Raw genomic sequence first — 26,695 nt, forward strand, 5'->3', positions numbered from 1 at the left:
CGACCGATTTGTACACTCTTCTTTCTTATTATTGCACATGATTGCAAGAATTCATTGGCGAATACCTTATTCAACTGCTTTAACTCATTTTCGTTGGTTTACTTGAAACGTTCGGCGAGATTTATGCACAGCGCTTATTAGCTGGTGCTTTCGAAATTCTCCAGGCCATGTTCTTTGTTGACAACAGTCAATAAGTTTTCTGGATTCATTTGCTTCCCTATGAACTTGACTTCATTTCAATTCTAAATTTCATAAGCGGTGTCTTTAAAACGACCATTTATTCTACTTGCCATACCTATTTCGTTAAAACGTTTGTCATTTCCTGGTTTTCACTTCAAGTTCATCCAAAATGTATGCCTCATCGAGTTACTTCCGCTTTGTCGAGTGCAGTTTTATAAGAAATTGTGGATACCAAAATTACCATCGTATAATTATAGCTAAAATCTTTATGATACACGTAGGCCATTGTCTGTAAATTCTCGTAAAAATTGTGCCTAACAAAAACAGAAACCTTATACTTACACTTTTTGCCCTCATATCAACTGTGAATGTTCCTGCTTGCAATGCCAATCTGTTTTCTTACCCATAAATTGGTAATGCTTCTCAGTGCACACTGATATTTATCTGTATTTCTGCACTCTGTGTACGACAGTGGAATTCAGCAATTATTAGCACATAATGTGCTTCTTAGTTAACAATATAATTTTATTCGAAGGATGCACGTCGTACAAAAAGAAAGAAAATGTTAGAAACCGCTTTACGTTAGTTGCCGTTAAATTATCAAACGTTATTGTGAGGTTCCAAGTGCCGAAAAACTACGTTACGTTGTGAAGTTACAGATGACAAAAACGAGGATATTCTTGACAATAACTTCGTAGTACAAAAACGTTTGGACTCCCGTTAACATCCGCTTAAGACACACTACATGGGCTCTCTTTCATTCCGGCCTCTCCGAAATGCGGCCACCACGAGGCTGCTTGTTGGTGATTACTCTGCGTCAAATGTTGGTGATTACTCTGCGTCAAAGACAAAATCAGTTCATATCTCTCATTAGAGTGTGCGTCTCACCGTTCTTCCTTCCAAGTACGAACCACCCTGTAACCAACGAAATCTATCTGGCAATTAATTCAAGGGACGTATAGATGGTGGTATTGTCTAAATTATAGTGTGGTAGTTATGATATACACCTAAATTATCCTAAGTGGCATCCAAACTGACGTGTCACGTACTGACCTCTTACGAAATGAGCGTTTTAATCTCGCCACTTCAGCTACGAGTGGCACTGACTTACACTTCCTGAAATAACAACTACATAAATATCTAACGAAGTTGACGGAAGCGCGCTTTTCGCCCTAGCTCAATGGGTAGAGCATGAAGGTTGTTGGACTGAGTTCCCACTGTGGCGGATGCATTTTCAATAGAGGCAAAATGTTTGAGGCCCGAGTACCTAAATTTAAATGCATGTTAAAGAACCTCAGATGGTCGAAATTTCCTAAACCTTCCACTAGGGCGTTTCTCATAATCATATCGTTGTTATGGCACGCTAAACCCCTGATTATATATTATTGTTCAATTCAATTATTATACCAACTGCTACACTACTCATAAACGACTCTTGGTGTCCTCCCTGCTTTTTAGTCTAATTTTTTGTTGGATTCGAATGGTTGTGTAAAAAAAAAAAGAAGCCCCCCCCCCCCCCTCCCCCCTTTCACGAAAAAAAAAAACACTCCTTTTCTGTGAGAAGAACTTACTTGCTCAGCACCAATAGCCTAAAAAAGCGAGAAGGGGGGTTCCAATTTTTGTGTCACGTACCTGCATTCCTTCGTAATGTCTCTGCAATGTCTGCTACAAAATAACAGCAAGTAAACATAAGGGAAACATATTAGCATGTCACATTGCTGTGATGAAGGCTGCCAAGTAGGCGCTTCACGGCGTGTTCGCTTCGGTGTCAACAGCTGGATTCCGCCTGTTGGCTCTCAAAATTTGAAGGCGCGGATGTCCAGAAGCGTGCGCTTATTTTAAGCCAGGATCAAAATTAAATGTGGCAACATATCTTTTTCTTAACATCGCAGTGCACTTTTTTATACTGATACTTCCTTCTTCGGCGAGGAGTGACTAGATCTGCTGAGGCCCACAGTTTAGAAACCTTGCTGATGGAATTGAACGAGTTGTGTTAATACTCCTCGGCAGGCAGTTGTAAAATTTTGTTGCTTACTTCAAACAAGTATAGCGGGCGACGCTCCACCCAACGAAGCTCAAGTGGATGACATCACGTGCAATGCAGAGGTCGACAGCTCGAACCCCCTCCCCCGAATTCCCAACAGCGAGTTGCATAGAAAAGCCGGTGACGTTAGGAGAAACGGCAAACGTCACTGGTGCATTGTTTCCGAAAAGAACGGGCGAGGTTGCGTGGCTACCTTGTCAAAAGGCCCACATGGCGTCACTTTACATTCTCCTTTCGGTTTCGCAACTTTCCCACGATTGTAGGCCGCCACTATTACCCCCAGAGAGCGTTTATCTGTGTCTAATAAGTGTGTCATCTGCGTGGCTATTCAGGATGTACAAAAAAGTGAGAGCACCCAAATTTATTAGTAATAGAACTAACAGATAATAATTCAAATAAATAAGGGGGCATCTTAAATGTAGTAAAGGTAAATTAAATGTGAAGAAAGAATAGCGGATAGTTTGTTGGACCAAACCAACCATCTTCGAATAACGTGTCCGATGCTCTACGAACTGAGCTACCGCGGCGCCCATTTCCCAGCCCACTTTGTAGCGTATAAGCAGGTTGGGTCCTTGCCCGCGGCAAGTTATCTTTTCATCCGCTATTCTTCCATCACTTTTATATTGTCTGTACTTTACTGCAGAAAACAACCGCTATATATTCCTTCGCGTTATTGTGTGTTAGTTCCTACTGATGTTCTGTCTAGCAAGAAAAACAAGCTTTCACTTCTTTTCTTAATTTTTTTAGTGTGGCTGCTGGATTCGGGCCTTCGTAAGGCGGGTCCCGGTGCTCGCAAAGGCCTGATTTTCTCATGTACGAAATCTATCATCCTTTCCCATATCTTTAATAGTGCGAAAGTGGTGAGTGAACCATTGGAACATGGGCCATCCGTGAGAACGACTTATTTGAACACCCAAAGCCTAACCCCCACAGAATTGTACCCATTATTTAGGTTTTATGCATTTTCGGTCAGGCGTGTGTGCAAAATACGCATTGCGTTAGCGAGGAAATGATAGCAGAGAACACTGATCGTTTGGGCTGATTACTGCCACAGGTTTATTAGTTGGCAATTGCGGAAACCAGCTCAGACGAAATAGGTTGTTTGCTGTCTTTCTTGTGCTTGTGGTCCTGTGGTATAGTCTTAACACCCAAAAGTGAAAACCCTTACATGGGAATACATGGGATTTCACGCGCTATTGCATTCATGTGATCATGAGACACGCTGCACTGGAGGGCTCCGGAAATGTGTGGGGCTGCTGCATTGATATCGCACACTGGGCCTTCGTTGAAATATGCTAACCGGGACTTGCATTCAGACCCGCGACTTTCGCTAGTGAGAACGCTTAAAAAAAACTTGGCCCGGTATCTGCATGTAATCTGCAAATGTCGTCAAAAGACGATAGCATTGCATGTAGAGAGAGTGAACATAACGTTTATTTGATGTTCTGCGCAAGAAATTGGTGAATGGTATTCCGGAGGCGCTGCGTTAGAGTGCCTCGAGTGCAGCGGAGGCGAACGAGCGCATCAAGTCACGTCACACGGGAGACATGAGTGCCATATGGCAGTTAACTTTGCAAACAAAGCACGCGCACCTTGCACGCCCGTCTCGGAGGTGATAAGGTGTAGAACGCAAAGCGATGGGTAGGTGTCACTACCATGTCGTCTGCCGGCTGCGGTGGCCATCTTACTAGGGGGATGATAAAGTATCACCCTTCAGCGATTAAGAACGGAACGTTTCTTTCGCACGCCTAACGAGTTCAATGTGGAAATCCTTTCGGGTCGCATAGCGCTCCAAGTGCGTCTTAGTGTTACTAATATTTATTAGTAAGCCTCTATTTAAAAGCAAAGTTGTTTGAACATTGAGTCACCCATACTCGTTTCTGTGTGTTAGTTCGTCGGGAACAACTTTTTTTTTAATATAGAGCAAATGTAGCATTTACATTAACATATCAAAGCCACTTGATCTTTAAGTGGGCATCACCAGAATAGAGTATGTTTCCGCCATCTTGGCAGTGGCAAAAGCTGGCTTCCTTTCTACTGGCAATGCATTGCGGGAGCTCCCATTCCAACAATTGTTTTAATCCTCCTTAGATGGAACGCAGAAGTGACTAGGCTTCCTAGACAAGCAGACACAGACACAGAACTTTAGTGAGGTTCTGAGGAACACTGTCTCAAGGAGGTAGAGCAACGGGGCGCTCCCACGTCGGAATGGGTAGGTCGAGCCTCATCGCGACGTCGTGGGCCCTCTGGACCACATAGGAAGGAAAGGTAGGAGAGGACATGCCCAGCCGGCGCGCTACGTGAAAAGTGTGGAGAAAATGGCATCATGGCAGCTATATTCAGCGGGCACAATGGCGGCGTTGCTATAGTTACGTGTTGCGCAGTAGAGCTGGTCTAGCAGTAAGCGGCCGCGGCTGGCGGCGGCATGTGTGCCTTCCCAGGTCTCGTGCTGAGACGTGGCGGACAATATCCGTGCTCTGCGCCGCGTTATTGGTTACGCAGGGTTCTCCTGGCAGTTACTGTACTCTTAGCAATGTTTACAAATCCTTTTGTCCATCACGGCGTTTCAACAGTGCGTAGAACGAGTGCATATCCATGTGTCGCGTGGCGGATGGCGCGGAAGAAGCAATTAGTGTTCAGCGAAATGCGTTGGGCACCATGACGAGCGGAACGACGACGAACGCCTTGCAGGTCAGTGACGGTTGAGCAGTGCTCCTGCTTGTGACAACGGACGACGCTGTTGAGCCCAGCAAGACGCAATGAGGACCATGTGCACATACGTAGTTTTGTGTTGTGTGTGTGTACAATAACAAACTTGCAAGTGCGTATTGAAACACCTTTTCTGTTCCGCTTCGTATACTCTCCCCCAGCACTGCATGTAATCTCAACGTAACAGCAACCGCGTTCAAGTGTCACTAGCACCACGCTCAAAGTCACTATGGTCGCAGAATGCTGACGCCGGTGAGTTTCACGCGGAACACGGACACAGTGGCAGGACGCTGCGTCGGCTGCGTGGCGGAATGCAACCGTAGAAAGCGCACGACCGATCGTGTTGTCTATACAGTTGCTGAATTAATGACGTGAAAACACTCGCAGTTGTCAGTGAATCTAATGCGCGTTCTCTTGTACTTCCTCCGTTGTCGGTGAGCTGTTACTCACTGTTAATACTCGGACGAAGTGATTTTGCCGAAGGTGTCACGCTGGCCTAGAATGTTGAGCCCCGTTCCATTAGTTTCGGATCGTCACGACACGCTCGCTGCCCAGCTCACGTACTTTCCGAGCCGGAGGGAGAGTCGTGCATTCTGCTTTACATTCGGATGTAAACAAGAGAGGAGAATTTGCCCAGTAAATGTGGCCAACTTCCGGCTTCATCGCAGCTTCACAACGAGTGGCGTCAGAGCCCCTTCTACCTTTCCTTCATCCGTGCTCTGGACAGCCCAGAGTTGATGTACAAGCTCTGAGCTCCTGAGCACAGAGCTCTATTCCTTTTCAGTCATGTGCCGAGAATCGCGTCACGAGGGGCACGGCCAGGGCATGTGGTCTAACGTAGATACGGCGCCACAATCTGGACATGTTGGATCAATGCTTTCAATAAACTGGCCGTGGGAGCGAATACTGGGGTACGACCTGGTTTGGAGCATGCTATGGAAAAGAAAACGTAAGACAGGAAGACGTATGCTATTTTACTCGCAGTCCTTTCATGTAGCCTCTGCATTGAGGCCGGGAAGAGGCGCTCTCAAAATGTGATATTTTCCTGCTAACTCCAGGAACTATCGGGTATACACACCCAAGTCAGGCTATTTTATTTGCTGCATCGGTATTTTATGCTGTTCTAAATTCAAGTCAACATGCCATGGCATTAAGAAAGTTCACTCGCTGACGTCGTTCTGGAATTATAACAAAAAAGATTATGTGGAACACACCAACGCTGGGGAATGTAGGTGTAAGAGTATCCAGCGTTTTTCTAACAAACCATGCAGGATAGTGCCAAAACAGTAGACAAAAAGTTGGGGGACGCATAAGCTTCATTTTTAGGAGCGGAACGCAATAGTTAAATAGTGCCCCTATAGTGCTTACTTCCTCCACTTAGTCTATTCTATCAATTTTATGATGTCCCATGAGAAGATTCAATTATTGTCAATATTTTCTTGAAGGTGTTCTGAGATACACACAAATTGTTAATAGGTATACTTACGCTAAACGCTTCCATCGCTAGGGAACAGAATGTTGGTTGAAAATATATCAAAACTGGTCAGGACAATTAAAATGACGCTATGCGTGTAGATACTCAATAGTCTTTGGCCAGAAAAAGCACAAGTGATAAAATATAAGGAGAATATTGTACATTGCTACAAGTTGTAGGTTCGCCCGGTGTGCATTCGCGCTGGGAAACCTTTTCGTGTCGGCATGCTATCCTGCAATTGGTGGTGCCAGGGAGGTTACGAAAGAATTTGAGGACTCCCATGGGCGGTCCATGAACTCTGACATAGAGGGCGTTAGAATTCAAGGATTCAACTAAGACATATAGATAGTTGCCATAACACTATATCATCAATCCACTCTGCAATAGCGAAGCAACCGTTCCAGCTTCTTCTCAAGGTAGGAACCTTGCGCATAGGTTAGTCTTCTTCTTTGAAATCTCTGTGAATGCGGTGAATTGTGCAACAGCGCAAAAAAGCAAGAAAAAAATACAGGACGGGAAAACGAAAAAAGAGAAAAGTACGCACAGGCGCTGACTGTCAACGAATTGCAGTACCTATAGATTGATGTAAAGGTAACTTCAGTAGTCCTATTCGGCACGCCTACTCATGCCCGTGACATTCTTGTTTAACTTCCCCTGCCATCAGCATGTGGTTCCTGCAGCGCTACTGACATATTGGGGGTTCCTGGATCCCTGAGGCAGCACGTTGCTGCGCCCTGCCTGAGATTAGAGTGCAGGCCATGGCACACCATTGAAAACTCCAGGATCTTGGAAGTCCTTAAGCACAACGCAAAACTTGAATATGCAAAAGAGTGGCTAGCTCGGCTGGTTCGAGTGACAGTAAAGTGATCGACGCCTTAATTTTCGCGCCATCCTCGTACTGTCTAGGTATCGATGCAGGTGCTAAAACATACTGTGGAGTAAAGTAATTACTCCAAAGACGCTGCATATGTTATGACCCGTGGAAGACAGGGGCGTTTGTGCAGACCTAGCCCGCTGTCTTGGTGCGCAGTTCCGCCGAGTGGCACCTGCTAAGCTTTGAAGTGCTATAGGCAGCATCTACGTACTTTTGAGACACTGGGTGGTAAAGAATTGACGAAGAAGCGATGCTTGAAGGAAGCGTGCAGAAAGCACACGCACGCGTCTTGTGTGTCGTTGTTGCACCTTACTAATTTTGTGGTACATGTCCTCGAAAGTTGGGTTAATCATTTTTTTAAAGCTCGCAAAAAGAGGCCCAGAAATACACTGTTCAGTTCTTAGTTGGTGGTACAGCCATCACCGAACATTTTTGCTGATCGTCCCGCTCACTTGTTGCGCAAAACTACAGCATTGCTCAAGCAGTTTGTTCCAAAAATAGTGCGTCGCCACATTGCTCCGGTTTTCAAAACTATGTGCAACGACTTTCTGGGGCAGCTATTAAAACTCATTCGCCAACACGCTGACTTCTCTGAAATTTACAAACCTGACGAAGAATCTGCTAAGTTATGAAAGAGCGGAAGAAAGGTGCCGTTTCGTTCTTTATATGCACAGATATTACGCGCTATGAAACATGGATCACTTGTGTTGAGGCTCCACCGAAGTGAAGTATGGCGTTTATTGAAATCATTTTCACATGCATGGACTGACGTTTCAATACATGGTCTTAAATAATTCAGCTCGACTCACACACACTTCAATGCCGGTGAGGGCGACTCAACAATCTGGTTGGAACTGGAAATAATGCAGTTCCTTGCCGTGGAGGGCCGCCAAGGCAGTACCGTTCTTCTCATCATCCAAGATCATCAGTACACCTCTGGCCACATGCTCGACACTGCAAGAAACAGAACGCATCCGGGTAAAAAAAAAAATAAGGAGGCATCTATCATGCTTCCGTAATTACGCGAAATTTAATTTCGCAATCTGATTGGTCTTACAACCATTTCAAGTGGTCTTTATGTATTGCAGCATTGAATTCAGCAATATTGCTCAGCATGCTGCATAAGTATGCACGCGATTCTTGACTACGGTTACGTATAGAAGCACAAATATTTTGGCAAGTTTATACTGCCTAATAGTGATATTAGGAGCACGTACGCTGTCAAGGTACAAGAGAAAGAATAGCACAAATTTTTCTTGTATCTTGTCTGCATACCCGCTCGTAATACCACTTCAATTTGAGCTTGTTGGTACCAAGGTTGGTACATAGCTCATAGAACATAAAGAGGAGAATGAAAAAAGACATGGAGGGTGGCGTGTGTGGATTTTGTTCTTTTCGTCGGTATCGGCACTGTTTCCTTTACGATACGGTTTGGTGTTAAGGTCAAACTTGCTTAGAAAGTGCGCCGCTAAAAGTGACGCACTTTGATTTATCTCTGCCTCGAACATAGGCGTTCTCCGGACTATGCCCTATAGCTATCTCTGGGCACATGCGCTCTCACTATATTTAACAGAGATAGGACTACTGTTTCTCGACGCTTCTGTTTTTGAGCTCGCCTGAGTGGCTTTAGTTCACGCGTAAATACCTGACGCAGCTTCCAGATTATCATCGTGAAAATTTATTGCTCGTCTGTGTTCTTTTACTTTCTCCCGTAATGACAAGTTGCAGCATTATTAACTTAAACAGCACGTCTAACTGCCAACGTCACAGGTCAACCCTTGCTATTTTAGCATTTAAAAGGGGCAGGAAGTGTGACTTTTCGTCAATGGGGTGATGTGATGCTGCGGCGCTTGGGTAGATGCTGATTAAATCAGTATCTACTAATAATAGTCAACTACAATAATATTAATAGTACCATAATAGTACAATATTACAGTAATATTATTGGTCAAGTTCGCGCCGATTTCACCACCACACAGAGTAAGAAAAACACATAGACACCACTCTTGCTCTGTGTGGTTGTGAATTCGGTGCGAGGTCAACTATTTAATAAAGACATGCACCAACTAGCTCAAAAGCTATAGCTTTAAGATACGGTAGATATTAGTTTAAAACGCACGGCATAACACGCTTGTCGTAATCCAGGGCCATTGCGGTGGTGTCTTCGCGGGTCTTGCAGAAGGCCGATATGCCCCACCACATGGGCGTGTTCATCGGCTCGGGACAGATGCAGTTCACTCGGACTCCGTGGCGGTTCAAGTAGAGGTCATCCTACGTTTAACAGCAAAAAATAATGGGACATTGTTTCAGGTAAAATGAGCATGCATGAGTTTGGCTTTTGCTAAAGAATTCGCAGTATATCATACTCCCAAAATGCTCGCATAAGGTGTCACAAGAAGCAGGTAATTTGTACTGTCTTAGCGAAGTGTCAATGATCACGACGATCACGAAACAATCTTTAGAAGTGTCGGCTATTGTACCAGTTCTAATTGTCAAGTGAAGCCAGTGCTGTTTCTCCGTTACGACTTCACAATTACAAAAAAAATCTTCGTTTTTTTGTAATATATTAAAAGAAGCATCCAAATGTGCTGCTTTTCAAGCGCATAAATGGTTCATGTGCCTTTTCAGTGGGCCAAACATTTATAGCTGTGTTTGCTTCTTCCATCTAGTCTTGAACCAGACCTGCTTAAGTATACAAAAGCCTGCTTGCTAAGTCATATTACAGATCTCACTCACTGACTAACTCACCCTCTAACCGAGATAGGTTTTTTTCGTTTCTCTCTCGAATTAGTGAGGCACACCCGTGAGGCACACCATCGCGCGCACACAAGTTCACTCCGACGCCTTCACTCACCCGGCCACTTGCTCAATCATCTCGGCGTCCCACACTGAAGTGTTCCCTGACATAAAAACCTGCCTCCCTCACTCGCTTTCTGTTTTCACTCAAGACTACTCGTCCGTGTAATACGTAGTCTCCAGGTGCACTCGCTCATCGCCCGCGTCCAAATAGAGCTGCTGTCGACAGCTTTTATAGACACCAGGCATCTCGCCACAAGCAAGCCATCTTTTAACCCCCCTCCTTTCCCGCTCTCCCTGTTCATCGTTTCATATCGCACGGTATTGCGACGTCTTACTAAAAAAAGCCCGGCCATCTTAGCCAAACCATGCGACGGAGCATGTATACCAGTCTCATCTCGTACGAGCCACGAGATGATATCTCCATCGAGCCAAAACTCGCGCGCTCTGCACCCCTCGCGGGTGGTCCTTACTTGTGCAAAACTGGCAGGAATACGAATAGAATAGAGTAGAATAGAATAGAGGGTAAAAATAGGGGGTAACGCCGAGTCGAAGCAGGCTAATGAGAGGCAAAAGAAAACGCATAGCACTCTCTATACGCATGTGTTCCTCTGCGATACGTCGACAGGGGAGGTGTAAGGCGCGCGCCCACCGCCTCCAACCGTTGTCGCCCCGCAGCGCGTGCTTTAAATTTAGTACGCACGTGGTGGGGATGAAGACGCTCTGAAAATGACGTCACCCGAAGCAATTTACAAGTTAGACTCATCTATGACCCGCTGTGCTGGCGGTTTCAGCGAGTGCCGCTGATTCGGGTGCATTTCATGGCTATTTATAGATTTTCTCGTGGACAGAATCGGATACACAGTTTCAATCTGCAGGCATACGCGACCTCGACGAGCGTTGTTTCGGAGTCAGTGTGCCTTGGTCGTCATACTTACCTGTGTCCGGAAACTTTGGGCTCAGTTTACATTTTTTTGAACCACAGAGCAATGTCAACCGTTGATAGAAGCGATTTCTAACAATGGTGCAGACACCAAAGTCTACGGAAAGTAACTCACCGTTGAAATGTCACAGCACTCAGCGAAAATCTTTCAAAGGCTTCATAAAATTCTAGTCGGTGCTGTCAGATATCTCCCTACCTCCAGTCTCCCCGTTCCCAGAACATATTTTATGTGTAACGAAATATCAGCGCCACTGCCGCCTAATCAGCGTCAGCTACTATTAGGGTCTTTTTGCAATAAAGCTAGCAAGAAATTTCGTCAAAAACAATAAACCATAGTAGGGAATTCCTTGCAGATATCTAGTGAGTACTAAGAAGACGGATCTCTGCGAGTAGTGCAATTTTTTTTTATCTTCTCTTTTGTTTTAGCTGATGGCAGGTATCGTCGTGCTGTAGTTGGAATGCTTTTCTTCCGTTTCTTTACTCTTTTTTGTGCACGAGTGTTTAATTTACTGGTCACTACATCATGTAAACACTATTTCCTGCAATCACTTCTGGCCACTGTGACTGAAGGCTGACGTCTTAGCAACAATTTAGAATGTCGTCCTGAGAAGTCACGGCGAATGAAGGCGATGAAGGTGGTGTTGACATTCTTGGCGGCAACATCCACACACGGTTATACACATAGGCGTAAGTACAGTTTGCCTGTTTTAGGGAGACGGGAGAGGGGAAAGGTTTCATAGCAGCGCTCCACCTCTACACCCCCCCCCCCCCTCTCAATTGGTCGAGTTTAAGACAAGCCTCACAATAGATTCCAAAAAATCAAGAAACTGTGCAGGGTTTCTGGCTTAACACAAAGGCCTCCTTTGGTCCTTCGCTTTAATGGATTAAATATAAGAGCACAACTTAGCAAAACGCTTCTATGTCATTTTGAGAATTTTATACATTTCTAAAATTCATACACATATATAAGGCAAATAAATAGAATATATGGACTCTCTAAAGATTCCTTAAGAAAATGTGTGGGATTATTAGGATAGGAATTATCGGCGTTTTATAGAAAGTCTATTAACAGAACATTTCTCTTTGTATCGGGGAAGTGCTACGTCATTCGATACGCCACGTCCTCTTATATCCTTCAAAACAAACTATGCCTATGCCTATTGTCCTATGTACTTGTTTTATGTAGTTCACGTTCCGTACACTTACACCACTGCATATAGTTGACGTTATTATGAGCTTGCGTTTGAAGTAAAATGCATTGACTACTAAAAGAGGAAATAATAATCAAGGTGGCAGGAGATTGATTTCTATTAAGTAGTAAAGAAGAGAGGCATTGCCCATTCTCAGCAAGTGATGCAAACAAATAGCCCAGCCACCTCTGAGAGCTTCATCGAATCGATTGTGAAATACAAGCGTCTTAGTATTGTCGCATGAAGGCTGTCCTTCCGAATAACTTTCTGCAGAGAGGCAGGTAGGCGAGATTGCATCATCAGATTATTTTTTTTGTCTACTCACCCCGAAAGCTCTCGTCATGGCAACCACAGCAGTCTTGGCTGCGTTGTAAGCCGGAATTGTGGGCATCACTCGGAGGCCTGAATGGAGCATCAGAAAAAAAAAAGAAAAAAAAAACTTCATTAATACGACCAAGTTTCAAGCCATTACGCTTCGTGCACTTCCTATTAGGTGAATATGGGTGAATTCTGGGTGGTAATATTTTATTTAGAGTGTGCCCACTAATCATAATTATAACTGATTGTTTGGAACGCTGAATTTGAGGTTAATATTAGTTTTTAAGTAATTGTTCAAGCTGTGCCTCACCAGCAACTGATGCGACGTTGATGATGTCGCCACCTTTTTGTCCGTTGTCCTTTCCCATGTACTTCAAGCCGAGAAGAATTCCACTGAAGACGGCTTCCTGCGTTGAAATAATGAATTTCAGTGATCGCTGATATGGAACGAAGAAAAATCGAAGGCCACCCTAGCACTTCCTTTAGGATGAGGCACTGGCACTGGCCATTCAGAACTCGTGTTCCCGGGTGTGCGTCTTGGGTTAATTTTGTGTTTCGTCTTGCTGCCAAAGCTATCTCGGAGGCCACGCAAGAAGAGGCGCGTGGTTGAGATCCGCTTCGCCCGGTGCCGCAACTATCCCAGCTGCTCACTTGAAGAGCGCCCGCTTTGTCAATGAACTATTTAAAGTAATTTTCAATATTTATACTTGCAGTGAATTGGTCGTTATCTTAAGATACCTGAAGATCCGATATCATGTGTATCCAGTAAAATTTTTTTTTGATTTGAGCCAACACCGCAGATTCATATAGCTTGATTTTTAGAACACTGCTTCTGAATATTCAGAATACCGAGAGTAGAAGTAGGAACGGGGTGCCTAAAAAAACAACATAACTCGCCGATCGTGCCACTAAAAAGAAAGGTTGCCGCCAGAATGAAGTGGCACAATATATATATATATATATATATATATATATATATATATATATATATATATATATATATATATATATATATATATATATATATATAATATTTGCGCCATGCTGTAATACGGATCGGTGATACCGACGATGGTTCATTACGCATACAAACTCAACGTTTTCGATATCGCTAGTATTGACATGTGCCATTGGCGAATTGATTGAATGGTCTCACTGGCATTGTTTCAATATACAATGATATCTTATATTGCTATGAAGTGATGTGCGAAATTCGGCTTGGCGATAGCCGAAGCAATACTTTTTTCCAATAAAACGCCAGCTTCGACCATAAAGTGAAAATTCCACAGCGATATCTAGGCGTGTACCTGGTATAAGAACATTTTGTGTTTTTCGGGCATTTTATATTTCAGTAAAAAGAATTGCGGAACTCTTAAGCCCCTCCCACCCTTTAGGAATTGAGCGCGATAGCTATATCTTGTCCCTAATGTTACTTCAAACAGTTCGTGCATGAAATCTTTTCGAACTTGCTATGCACAAACTTCGTGGCCTTAAGGTAATAGGCGCAGTAACGTGCGTGCTTTTTGTAGTAGCTGACCGGCTTTAAATCATGAAGTCTTCATGATAGTCACATGTTGTGACGTTGTCTGCTGATTTTCTACACTTTTCTTCCCTGCAATGGCTAAATATATTGAATTGATAGTTCTTTAGAGCTACATAAAAATTCCAAGAAACTCTCTTGAACATTACGCACGTTAATTTTAATTAAACACTAATAAGAAATTTTCCTTATCCTTTACAAAACTTGCACATTTACACGTTAGAAACTGGTAAATGAGGTGACCAGAAGTTTTGTGGGGTCACAACGCTTGCAATCTTGAAACCGTTTATAGTTAACTCTGATTGTGCTGCAGTTGTGCAGGCAGCTGAAGTCAGCAAAAGTACGTAAAGAAATAAATTCAAACCTGGTGTTACGTTCTCAGGCCCCAGTAACAGTGAATCGGATAGCACAGAGCGGAACTGACACCTTGGTGCCACGCGTCGCCTAAATACTAAGTCGCCAACACTGTTAAAACACTTGGCGTTTTAGGGTTGTGCAAGCGCATGGTAGCAGCTGAACTTCACACTGAGTGCCAAATCTTGCGCGCAGGCAGACTCGTGGCTGTCATCAAAGGAGCTTTTTTGTACCTCAAAAGCCGACATTACTGCCTCGTGCTCGACGAAGATGATGGCACCATATGTGCTCTCCCGTCCCGAATGGCCGGCCTAGCATTGACTATTATTCCTGGAAGAACAGACAGCTGGTCTTGACTCCCGAAGAGGACACTCTTGCACTTTGATGACAACCAGATGGACATTACCACAGCAAAGCAGAAAACGTCGGCTTGACCAGCATGACCTTCGTATAAAACAGACTGCTTACTCAACCGTTTGGTTAGGCTATTCGTGGCCCGTCGCTTATCGAATGACTGATAGAACTCTCACATCACAGTGTCTGTACGATAGCATACTACGCCAAACCGAATGAAGACCAAGTACAAATATAACATCCAAATTTTGCACAGAACTATCACAAGGCAAAAAACGAATTCCGTTAATGAGTGTTTCGTGGAAGCTGTTATAAAAGTGCGAGATGTGTATAAGACTACCGACTGTAATGAAGATGTAATATCTTTGTTTGACGCGTTGTCACGCATGAAACACGTGTGATAGTGATTGTCATATTAGCTTGACCTGTAGTCAAGAAGGCAATAAAGAAAAAAAAGCTTATCGAATGACACCTTTCCTCTTACCAACGCACGTCTCCATTACACAAACACACGTATAAACCACACGCATGATAATAAGCCCATGCACAAACCAGTACATACGTGCTCATGCACACATGAGCAAGCGCACATCTAGGCGCACTAAGAATACAAATCTACAGAGTACCCAAGTGCGACTGCGTGTTTGTGTTCGCAAGTGAGTGAGTATGTTCAAGGAAGTGGGGAGAGGTGGTCCAAGTATTGGAGCTTTATGACGCGCTCGCCTCGTCGTGGGAGTCTCGAACGGTTTGGAGCCGTCATCCAGTGCGCGTTTGACGGCACGTGGCTGGCATTCGGGATAAACAAGCGGGCGACGACTTGTCGCGTTCCTTAATTTGGACTGCCCGGCTCGGAGCCACGCACCACGGCTTGTTTTGTCGCGACGTCGGCTCTACGTTCCGCCACTCGTACTGCATGCGCGCTGCGTCGCATCGTGTTTACAGTAAAGCAAGAGTGTACTACACTTGGGGACGTCTTGGCAATGCAGAAAAAGCTATGGGGGAGGGGGCTTCTGCATATGAAGCCCTACGCGATGTATACAGTCTGGTTCGTTTGGCAAACGTCTCGGGCCGCAATGGAAAATAATAACCTCGTGCAATAAGCGTTGATTTTCAAAGTTGAATCCGCTCAGCGTTTGAGGTACGGGAAAAGGTGCGACTTTCAAATGCAGAGTGATAGCGCGAAAACTAAAAGATATGCTTAGTTTCACTCGTGTGTGCAGCGTGGTTTCTGAAAGAGCTATATCTGAAAAAAAAAAAGAAATGAAGGCATATTTCTGATATTCCACGCAAAAGAAAAAACGGAGGCAGCTACACGTATGGTACGCGTGTAATACACGTGGTTTGGCTGTGTAGATTCCACTTCATTGTTAATAGGGTTGTCCGCGACTGTAGAGGTGTTTGAATGAGACGAACGAGGGGTTTTGAGGGAGGCGCCGGAGGTGGACAGAAAAGTGGTATTGGCTGGGCGCGTGCGAAGCCCGTATGTCGAGGAACCCAGGACTATAGTGAAGTAGAACATACCCAGGACTCTACTGTATTTTCTAATGAGCCACCGACAGCGCTTATCAGCGTCTCTGCCATATACGTGGTACCGATCGCAAAAGAACGCTTTTCAAGAGACGCGAGCTTCGCAGCTCGAATAAACAGAGAGTATTTTACGTGGACGTGGCTGGTCCTGACTGCAGTGGGATGGTATACGGCAGTGGTAATTCACGAGTAGAAGCAAGTACATGGACTCACTTCCTAAGCTCCTGCCAAAACATAGGCGGAAGAGGTAGCTATGGCCCTATAGCTGGCTCCGACCATCGATCGCGTTGTATCATGTGAGATTCGCGTGGGGCATGTCGAAATTATGAAGCTGGCTGGATCACACACTAGCGAAAGAATTTTATAGAACTATAGCAATTGGGGAAGCGGCTCTACCTCTCGTTGCCTAGTCTGCCCTCCAGGCCACTAGGGCCTAATTGGGAATGAAGCGGCGAACACTGCCACCCGAGCACCCGTTCACCGGTCATCCCGCTTAGATCCTGAATGCCTGCAACTCGAAGGCGGATATCTGCTGTCATTCAAAGGTATTACGACCTATCACAAGAGTCAGCATCGTCAATACCCACTGGGTAAGATTGTGAAGGAGAGAAATGAGGCGCGAAAGCCGCAAGCCTCACTGTTTTCTCAGTCTGCACATCGCTAGAGTGAGTAGCTGCGCCAACTTTTGTTTAACTGGGCAGCCCTCTGATGTATGCACAGGGATGCGTGTGCCGGATTTTTCGAAGCGACGAAACAAAAAACACATCGTTTAAAGACAATTGTAACTCTTGCAAACTTACCCTGGAATTCACCAATGGAGTTGAAAAATTTTTGCTGTAAGAATTAGCGCCAAAAAATCCCACATTTATAAAAGTGAAACACACCAGACAACAGACAACCAACAAGCTCTCGTCCATGACTGTTATGTTTGTGTCGTTTGTATGTGTAATTTTATGCGCTACATTCTTGCAGCAATAATGTCTGACCAACTAGACGAACGTTTCCTCTTCGCGAGCAGAGAAAGACACACCTATAATTTTGTCCTATTGTTTTGTGAGTAACCTGCATCATTTTTTTTCGCTTTGATAAAGTACGTATTTCGTTTCGCAAAGCACTTACGGTGTTTATGGCGAATATCTTTTTCCACTTAGCCTCGCCCGCGATGCCGGCGTTGTTGACGACGATGTCGAGGCCGCAGAAGTGGGCGCGCGTCCGGCAGAAACAGTCTGTAATTAAACGACACGAAAGCAGCGGCATGAAGCGAAATTGTGCAACGTTGAGGCTCGTTTCTAATACCATAAAACTCAGAGTAATCGGTTTGCACAGTTTGTCCCATCATCCGCTTCAAACGAATTCAACTGACGTGGGAAAGAGCGTCGAAGGATAGAAGAAAGATTCGAACGACCACTATACGGTCAAACATAATTGGTTGCCCCAAGCACTTCGACCAGGATGAGCAGTGAAGAAGCAAGAGTCGATGAGAAGTACAGTCCATTAAGGCAGTGAGGCTGATCTCTTCCAACCATTTGTTCCGAGAATGGTCTGCCATATCCAGTGGCCTAATCAGGGGATTGAGACATAGAATTGTCCATGGAACAGCACACAAGGGCACAGAAGCGGCCGTCGAGTTCCTGAACATCCACGACGTGCTTGTCAATACGATAAGGAAAGAAGCTGACAGAGTGACAGCTGAAACTCCTTCTGATTTTAGTATGAACCGTGTAAACAATTGCTCCGGGTGTCAGCCCCTCTGGTCAGCAATATATTGTATCGAGCTACTGAACACGTGATGGCTACTAAGCAAATTTTCATCATAAAGTGTAGTCAATACTTCTGTCCAGCATGCAAGTTATAAATAACATCAGCATTTAGTAGACATACAAATTAAAATGATTTATGTAAACCTCACTTGGTGGTGGTATGCAGGGACGTTGCTCCTGCATGCCGAACGAAAATTTTCTTTTCGTTTTCTCTTGTGAGCCTGGTGGCACACATGTCACCACCCCGTTATAAAGGAGATGCTCACCCAGCCAGAAATATTTTCTGGGGGGGGGGGGGGGGCTAACTATACTTTGTATATGGTCGTGCGTGCCATTGTGTGTGTACGTGTATGCATAGGCATGCAAGAATGAAACATTTCGGGCATAGGGGCAATGTTTACCCCCTCCCCACTCGTCTACGCCCCTGGCAGAAGGAAGAAGAGAAGGCCGAAGAAATTTCTAACTCGCCATAACACTTACGACAGACAGCGCACGAAACATTTAACTTACGAAAGTCCTGTAAAATACGAAGAGTTACTTTAGCCTGAGGATAGAGCCTTTCTTCTGTTCTATAATGCATTTGCATAAACTGTGGAGTCCCAGTTTCTGACAGTGTGCTGTGTATGTGTGTTTGGCGCCGCAAACCTAAAGCAACAACCACGCCATTGGCGTCGTGAGTTAGAGTTCTGAAGAAAGAAAAAAATTTAGGAAAATCACGTTCACTCAGCACAACAATTCTTCAGTGCCAACAGTTCTTCGGTATATGTGCTGTCTCTCCGCCTAATACATTTGTTTTCTGAAACTGGCAGAGCTTGGCAACGCTTGCTGTCATTTGGTTAGCATAACGTTTCTGGGAACATACCGGTGCTCTGTGACTATATAGGATGAATAATGAGTGACGCGATAGCGTTAGAGAGCTCGTTTCACAGAAATTTGCGCGTCGGTGTCGTTGGTTGAGAGCAAAAAGGTATGCCCTTACGCGTGACCGAAAAGCCGAGAAGGATGCTAACAAAAGAAATAATAAAACCATCTTGGGTCAGAGTGGGGATCACACGCATGTCGTTGGGTCCAAGAGGGGATCGAACCCGCATTGTTTGTGTGGCAAGCGTACGTTATACCACACCGCCACGCGGGTTCCAGTGTACGCAGTGAAAATGACTAATTCTGTTTGCAATGAAAGTAACTTTCGTGCTTTACATACACACACGTCCTGTGTACATGCTTCATAATACATCAAATATTGCAGTATTATGGCGTAGTACAAGCGTACATTGTCACTGGGCGTCCGAACATGCGATTATCGTAATGATTTCACGGATTGAAGCCGGTCACCCGCTACAAAAAGCTGACACATTACTGGACCTATTTCTTTAATGTCACGTAGCGGGTGCACGGCAAGTTTGATTGATTGATATGTGGGGTTTAACGTCCCAAAACTACCATATGATTATGAGAGACGCCGTAGTAGAGGGCTCCGGAAATTTCGACCACCTGGGGTTCTTTAACGTGCACCCAAATCTGAGCACACGGGCCTACAACATTTCCGCCTCCATCGGAAATGCAGCTGCCGCAGCCGCGATTCGAACCCGCGACCTGTGGGCCAGCAGCCGAGTACCTTAGCCACTAGACCACCACGGCGGGGCCACGGCAAGTTCGAAGAGGCTTTGTGCACCAAGTGCTTGAAGTACGCCCTATAGAGACCGGATGTCGATATTCTGTTCAACTTCTAAAGGCAAAGCTTCAGGGTTCTGCAGCTCTTTGCTTTTATTTTTGAATACAAAATAACCTAACCGTTATTTTAGTGCAGCATATACTGACTGAATAAACTTACCGTCAAGCTCTTGGTCGTCCGTGACGTCACACCTCAGGAAGATACACCCATCTTTCCCATACTTGGCCTGAAACTCCGTGGTTGTCTGTTTGCCTACAATGCAGTCCATGTCCAGAAGAGCTACCTGTAAAACGTAGCCGAGGCAGCGGATGCTCAATGACAATTGACAAACGTGTGCAAATAAAACAATATAGTTCGTCTTTGAATGATTACTTAATGATGGACGTGCAGAGGCAGCTCCTTTTTTTGTCCATTTTGTTGATCAATTAAGCGTAAACACTGTGACCTCATGGGCTTTAGCGTTGCTTCTAATTGATTACAAAGAGCCACGTACAATTTCTTACACGTAGGGCATATGGACCCGTGCACAAAGAGCAGGTGATCAGCGTTTGACAATTTTGATCAGCGTTGACAAGTTTGTCGTGTTCTCTCTTAAACGTTCTCACATTTGTTGAGTCATAATAGGCAAGTATACGTCGGCATACACTGTAAAGCAAGAAATGCATTCGGGTGGGTGGGGAGTATTTCAGCTAAAAAAAATAACAGTCCCGATCATTTAAACCTAATTAGTGTTTCAGCGATATCAGTTACCAAACCGAACTGAAAACATAGGATTGGGGGTGATCATGTGGTGCAAACTTAATAAACTGAGGCAGTAAACATACGCAGATGCTTCAGTAGAAGTGAATTTGCAGCACGTTTTATTTTACAGCTGCTATTAGCGAGCTTTCAAGATGCAACCGTTTGGTTAGTCAAGCATTACGAGGTCACCGTTGATTTTCGCATGTTTTCAATCACATCAAAATAGAGACGAAAGTTTAGAAAAAGACAGGAGAATCGCAGTCGTGCCTGATTCTCGTGGACCTGTTGATACAACTATGCTTCTTGGAGGCATGAATGTTCTATACGAATGGGACAGCTATATGAGAAGCCTAATATTCATACACATAGCAATAGTCTAAGAACAGGTCTGCGACATACACCGTATATACATCGATATAAAATATTGTTTTGATCATTCAACTTTACAAGTGACGATAGTTATAGCGCGAGAACAAAACAACGACACAGAGACAAGAAGGACACCTAGTGTCCTTCGTGTCCTTCTTGTCTCTGTGTCGCCGTTTTGTTCTAGCGCTATAACTATCGTCGTGCCATACCAACTAGCCCAAGCTGCCACACTTCTGAGTTACAGGTGAGTTAGATTACTTTTCAACAATGGACTCTTTTTTGGCATCCCTGATTCTGCAAGCTTCAACTCTCCGAAAGAGCGTTTAGTGCTTTGATAACGTGTACACGGCCTGCTGGTCCTTATAAGTGACCTTACCTTGCATCCTCTGCTCAGAAGAAGATCGACGATCGCCTTTCCGAAGCCAGTCGCAGCTCCAGTTACGAGAGCAACTTTTCCCTTGAGGTCCTTCATGGTCGTGTTTTCGTGCGGCGTCCTTGCCGTCTCTACCTAGCAAGAGATTCTGAAAGAGGCTTCAGCGGAGCTGCCTTCTTATGCTGAAGGAACGACCACAGGGTCAGTGAACCAGATCCCATGCCGGACCTTTTTCGCGTTCTGAAAACACCCTTCCTACGAATGGCTGCCGCACTGGATACACATGGTCTGCGTCGATTTGTTATTGAGGCCACGGTGTGTATGTTTTGACGGCCAACGCTTTCAGGGGTCATCTGTCAAGGCAAGACAGCGTCTTGCCGCAGCGCCGTGGGTATCGGAGGCCTAACATTCAAACCTGAGTTTTCGTGCCGATAGCTCGCGGTTTATTTGCCTCGAGCCGAAGAAAGCTTTTACGAGTGAGGGGGAGCTTGGCACGGCTCAGCCCTTCGAAGCAGGTCTGGAAGCCTGAACATTCATCGTCCACGTTTGTTTGTGGAACGCGTGGCTGGATATGACTATGTTTCGGGCCTTACGTAAGCAATATGTCTGGTGGTAAAAGCGTTGCTCTCTCCCAATTCTGACTAGCTCCCCGTTGTAGGGCCTCTTGCAGCGAACGCGAGTGCCTGGCTTTTCGGCACGTGTTGCGTAAATACGTGTGCGCTGGTCGTCACTTACAGCTAGACTTTGATTTTAGCAAGTGGTTCTGCTGTGCAGAATTTACAGCTAGTTTTTATTTAATTTCAGTTGTTGTCTCCTCTTTAGTAAAATACAAAAAATATCTGGGAAAAGAGAAAGTTGTTTCAGGGATTGCCAACACGCTATCGTGCGCGTTGCGTGCCAGAAATGCATGAGTGATACTCTTGAACTTTTGGAGACGTGCTCGCAAAAATGTTGCCATGGTTCTGCATTTTTAGAGCACTGAAACTAAGACAAAAAAAAAGAGCAGTGCCAAGTCGAAGCTAGCGCTCAATGCATTCGATGCGATATGTGCAGTAGAGCTGACATGTTTTGAAACCGCCAGACCATAGAAAATTTCAAATTTCTCAGCATATTTCAGGTCGTATTCAGTCGAGCACTGTAAATGGCCGCCCCGCCGCGGTGATCTAATGGCTAAGGTACTCGGCTGCTGACCTGCAGGTGGCGGGATCGAATTCCGGCGGCGGCGGCTGCATTTCCTACGGAGGTGGAAATGTTGTAGGCCCGTGTACTCAGATTTGGGCGCACGTTAAATAAACCCAGGTGGTCGAAATTTCCGGAGCCTTCCACTACGGCGTCTCTCGTAATCATATGGTGGTTTTGGGACGTCAAACCCCACATATCAATCAATCAAATGTGAATATTGTTAGTGCAGTTTAGAGCAGGTTGGAAAATGAATTTGATGCAGCCGGCCAAAACATAAAGAGTATTTAGTTTTTTTTTCTTCTTTTTGTTATGGAACGTAGTCCTGAGCACGATATTTAAGTGAAAAATGCTTACAGGCCCGTAAACGAAGTTGGACTCCAGAAAAATTTAGAAATATTTTACTACCTTAAAACGCATACGAAAGTTAACTACGTTATATAAAGCTGCAGCACTAATGCTAACATTACTGCGATGTGTTTTACTGAAAAATTCAAGTGATTCAATGCAGTCAAACAGCTCACCTAATGGAGTGCTCATTTCTATTCGATAGAGCTGGCAATCCTCGAAAATGTTTACTCCAACGCAATGCACACTCTCTTCTGAAGGAAGGCCTAAATGCAATCACTTAATTTCTGGGTCGACAATCAGAGACGTCTACGCGACATTACGAGGACGAAAGCTATTCAGTCGCCTTTTAGGGGAAGAATGGCAACTAGGAATGCAGCGGTACTAAAATGAGAACATTCAGTTAGCGTCCACGCCCACGTATGAAAGATGCGATGTGAAATATTTATTCAGCCTGCGCGTGCTTCTCAGTGGTATTTATTAGTGTTCGCTTCTAAATAAAATTTTCAGTGTCTAGTAAGCGCTTGTCTGTGCCCTCTCTGAGTGTGTGTATTTTTAGCGCTTGTTTCATCATGAACCTTTTCCAGCACACCCAACTGGCAGTCATCTTAAACAACTCGTTTGCTGGTATTTTCATTACACTGCTTTCATACTGTGAAATAAAATGAATGCCACTCAGAGGTACCTACAAACCAAGTGTGTTTGGTATTTTATTACTTGTGTTGACAAAGGAGTGCTCAGAGTATTTCATTTGAGGGAGCCGAATTTAACCGCCACGTATTTGCCCCTCCACCTCGCCATTGGTCAACTGCGACAAAAAACAAGCTCCGTGATAGGTGCGAACATAAAATGAAGTGACTGCGGGCATCTCACAAGGGCCTGCCTTAAGTCCCACGAATTTCCAGGGTAAACGTAGAATAAAAACAGATTTTCGAGTGCAGCAACGAATGTTTTTGATGGCTAATATAGTAGAAAAATTTACGAAGCCACGTAGTGTGTGATTTCAGAGCACGTTAAAGAACAAGAAGGCCCAAATGTCCGGCGCTCTTCACTACGGCATCTCTCATATTGATATCATGGTTTTGTAACGTCAAATCCTACATAATATTTTTATAACATGAGTAGATTAAACAGCAGTCCTTGAAATATTACGTGAAAAGTGCGACTTAGCGAAGGCATGGGCAGAATTGGCCTTCACTTTAAGTCGGCTATGGGAACCAGCCCCCTCCCCGCAATGGCTCCTTCTTTACACGTACCTATGTAGGGAAATTTACCATCAACTAAATCAAGCATACCCATACAAGCTAACTGGAGCAGTTGTTCTCTAAAAGCAAGCTAAGGAGTCTCAGTTCATCACACAGTCGGCTGTAGCAACTTGCTGGTCGTTAACCACAGCTACCTGATACGACCACACATTGGGGGCGAAAATAACCCGCGCCCAAATGGTCCGTGTTACTACAGTCCTACGTACATAGCCTCTTAACGATGCCATAGCTCTGACTCAGGAGTTGCTGGCATGTTCTCAGTAGAGTTCACATGACGAGCATTTTAGTGCGACTGAGTGAAGGTGCAAGAGATCACCTGGCCAGACAACCAAAGTGAGCTGCCAGATGAACCAAGGGCTTGGCCAGCTTAGTGCTTAATTGCATAACACTGCATGTATTGTCCCTGCTGTCTCGCAGAAGCGAGGCAACGAAAGAGACTCGCACTTTTACTCATTCGCAACTGCGAGCGACAGCGACAGCTAGTCTTCAATAATCGTGAGCTGGCAACCTCGCTTCGCGACAAGAGTGCCATACGTGTGTGTTTCTGACAATGCTATGAGTGTAGAAATGTGTACGTTTGTCTACACTTGCTGCCTGACGCTAATGATAGGACGCAATGTAATGTGTGTGTGTGTGTGTGTGGTGTGTGTGTGTGGTGTGTGTGTGTGCGTGCGTGTGTATGTGTGTGTGGTGTGTGTGCGTGCGCGCGCGCGCGCGTGTGTGTGTGTGTGTGTGTGTGTGTGTGTGTGTGTGTGTGTGTGTGTGTGTCATGGAAGGCACTCATCTGATTTCCCATGTTTCACATATAACTGAACTGTCATTGCAGCTGTGTTCCATTGGGCGTAGAGTTGGTAGCACTTGCCCCTGCCTCAATAGCCTTGATGTAGCTCCAGTGAGGTCGAGGTAGCGTACTCAATCCTGGCAGTTGCCAAAGCATCCTGTTATGAATGGAATGCCCAAAAATATTCGAGAGCCCATCCAAGGGATGTGAAGGACACTCTTCTTTCTTTCTTTCTTTCTTTCTTTCTTTCTTTCTTTCTTTCTTTCTTTCTTTCTTTCTTTCTTTCTTTCTTTCTTTCTTTCTTTCTTTCTTTCTTTCTTTCTTTCTTGCTTGCTTGCTTGCTTGCTTGCTTGCTTGCTTGCTTGCTTGCGTTTTTTCCTTCTTTCTTTCCTACTTGCTTGCTTCAGCATTGCGCAATGCACATACCTGACGGAATCGTTCAGTTTCATTAGGCAGCTTTAGAAGAGATGGCTTGTTCTGACGTCACAGTAACAGCCACATTGAAGCCCCAAAATTGTGGGGCGTTAACGTCGTGATGACTTGCCAGTTTTATCAGTAGAAAAGCCTGCTGGTATTTTCGTCATTCATACACGGGGACCCAATAACCTTCTAGCAGTGTCATTATCCCACTGAAGCAAGATAATTGCCGCATGGTTAGGCCGCATTGATGTTATCTAAGCCACCACATTAAAACTACGGTATGCATTTATCATGTCACCGGCCAGCGCAGGTGTTTGCCGCCACTACGCATGTTAAGCACAAAAACTTGTTAAGCACAAAAACAGCTTTTCAAAACCTACGGCTCCTTCACTCGTTGATAAGGTGAAAGCCTAATAAGTCTCATAATAAATATCTGCGATTCAACTTCCCAGATTAATGATATGGTTACGAGGAACGCCGTAGTGGAGGGTTCCGGAACTTTGGAGAATGTAATCTTTTTTAATGTACACCAACATCGCACAGTACATGGGCCTCTACCACTTCGCTTTCATCGAAGTACAACCACTGCGACTGCGAATGAGCACGCCACCTTCGGCTCTTCAGCCGAGCACCCTAACTGCTACGCCGCCATTGAGAAAATACTGTAACACGTCTTATCAATCACAAAAGGAGATTGTTGACTTGAACAGGACGTGTAGGCTTCAACAGTTCAACCCCTGGTGACGCAGGGCCATAGCGAAGATTTTTTTTTTTTTTTCGCAACGGGGAACTTTGGCAACGCCTTGCACTTATTTTCATTATTTGCCCGCAGCAAGCACCCCCTTCATCCGAATTCCGGAAGGGTGGAAGGGGGTGACCCTAAAGACCCCATTGGCTACGGGCTTCTGGTGACGTCATCGTGACGTCGCAGATCAACAAAAATTTGCAGCGTCTTAATGGCGTCCTCACTTGGCAAGAGGTACCGCTAAAGCAGGAGAGGTGCAGACAGCCGCGAACGCTTCCATTCCCCAACGCTGTGCGAACCACGTAAAGTGAACAATGCTTTCGGAAAGGACGTGTTAGGAGAGAAGGAACCAGTACAGTTGACCTTAAAGAAAAGATGGCTTTCGTTTTTACATGTGTTAAGGCCGTAGGACTTTTCTAAACACACTTTGGTGCGCGTTTATCGTAAACACAGCAAGCTTAGCTGACTTCAGTTATGAACAGATTAGCTTTCTACCGTTGCAGATTGCTTGGTACCTCAAGTCTTCCCTAGTTTCTCTGTGAGCATAGTTGTTCGAAGCGTACAAGGGGCTCGCTGCTCTCTCGTAGTAGCACACATCAGCATGTGTGCTGATGTGTGCTACTAAAGAAAGAAAGAAAAATAAAAATAAAGAAAATACTTTCCAAAGACCCTCCTCCTTACTGACGACATTCCCGTGACGAAAACGACATCAGGTGATTCTGGGTACATGCTGGCATGA

General features: G+C 44.9%; 1 protein-coding gene across 1 annotated transcript; it reads right to left on the bottom strand.

Moving 5' to 3' along the window:
* Positions 1–7,983: 7,983 nt before the first annotated feature.
* Positions 7,984–21,377, bottom strand: LOC142761705 (15-hydroxyprostaglandin dehydrogenase [NAD(+)]-like). The gene is made up of 7 exons (XM_075871861.1): positions 21,222–21,377; positions 19,895–20,018; positions 17,423–17,529; positions 12,839–12,935; positions 12,536–12,612; positions 9,401–9,552; positions 7,984–8,235 (listed from the first exon to the last, which is right to left on the bottom strand). Exons 1-7 carry the CDS (start codon positions 21,315–21,317, stop codon positions 8,118–8,120), a joined length of 771 nt encoding a protein of 256 aa, XP_075727976.1. The 5' UTR covers positions 21,318–21,377; the 3' UTR covers positions 7,984–8,117.
* Between the last annotated feature and the right edge of the window lie 5,318 nt (positions 21,378–26,695).

This window comes from Rhipicephalus microplus, chromosome 8, assembly GCF_043290135.1.
Source record: "Rhipicephalus microplus isolate Deutch F79 chromosome 8, USDA_Rmic, whole genome shotgun sequence".
In the NCBI taxonomy this organism is placed as follows: Eukaryota; Metazoa; Arthropoda; class Arachnida; order Ixodida; family Ixodidae; genus Rhipicephalus; species Rhipicephalus microplus.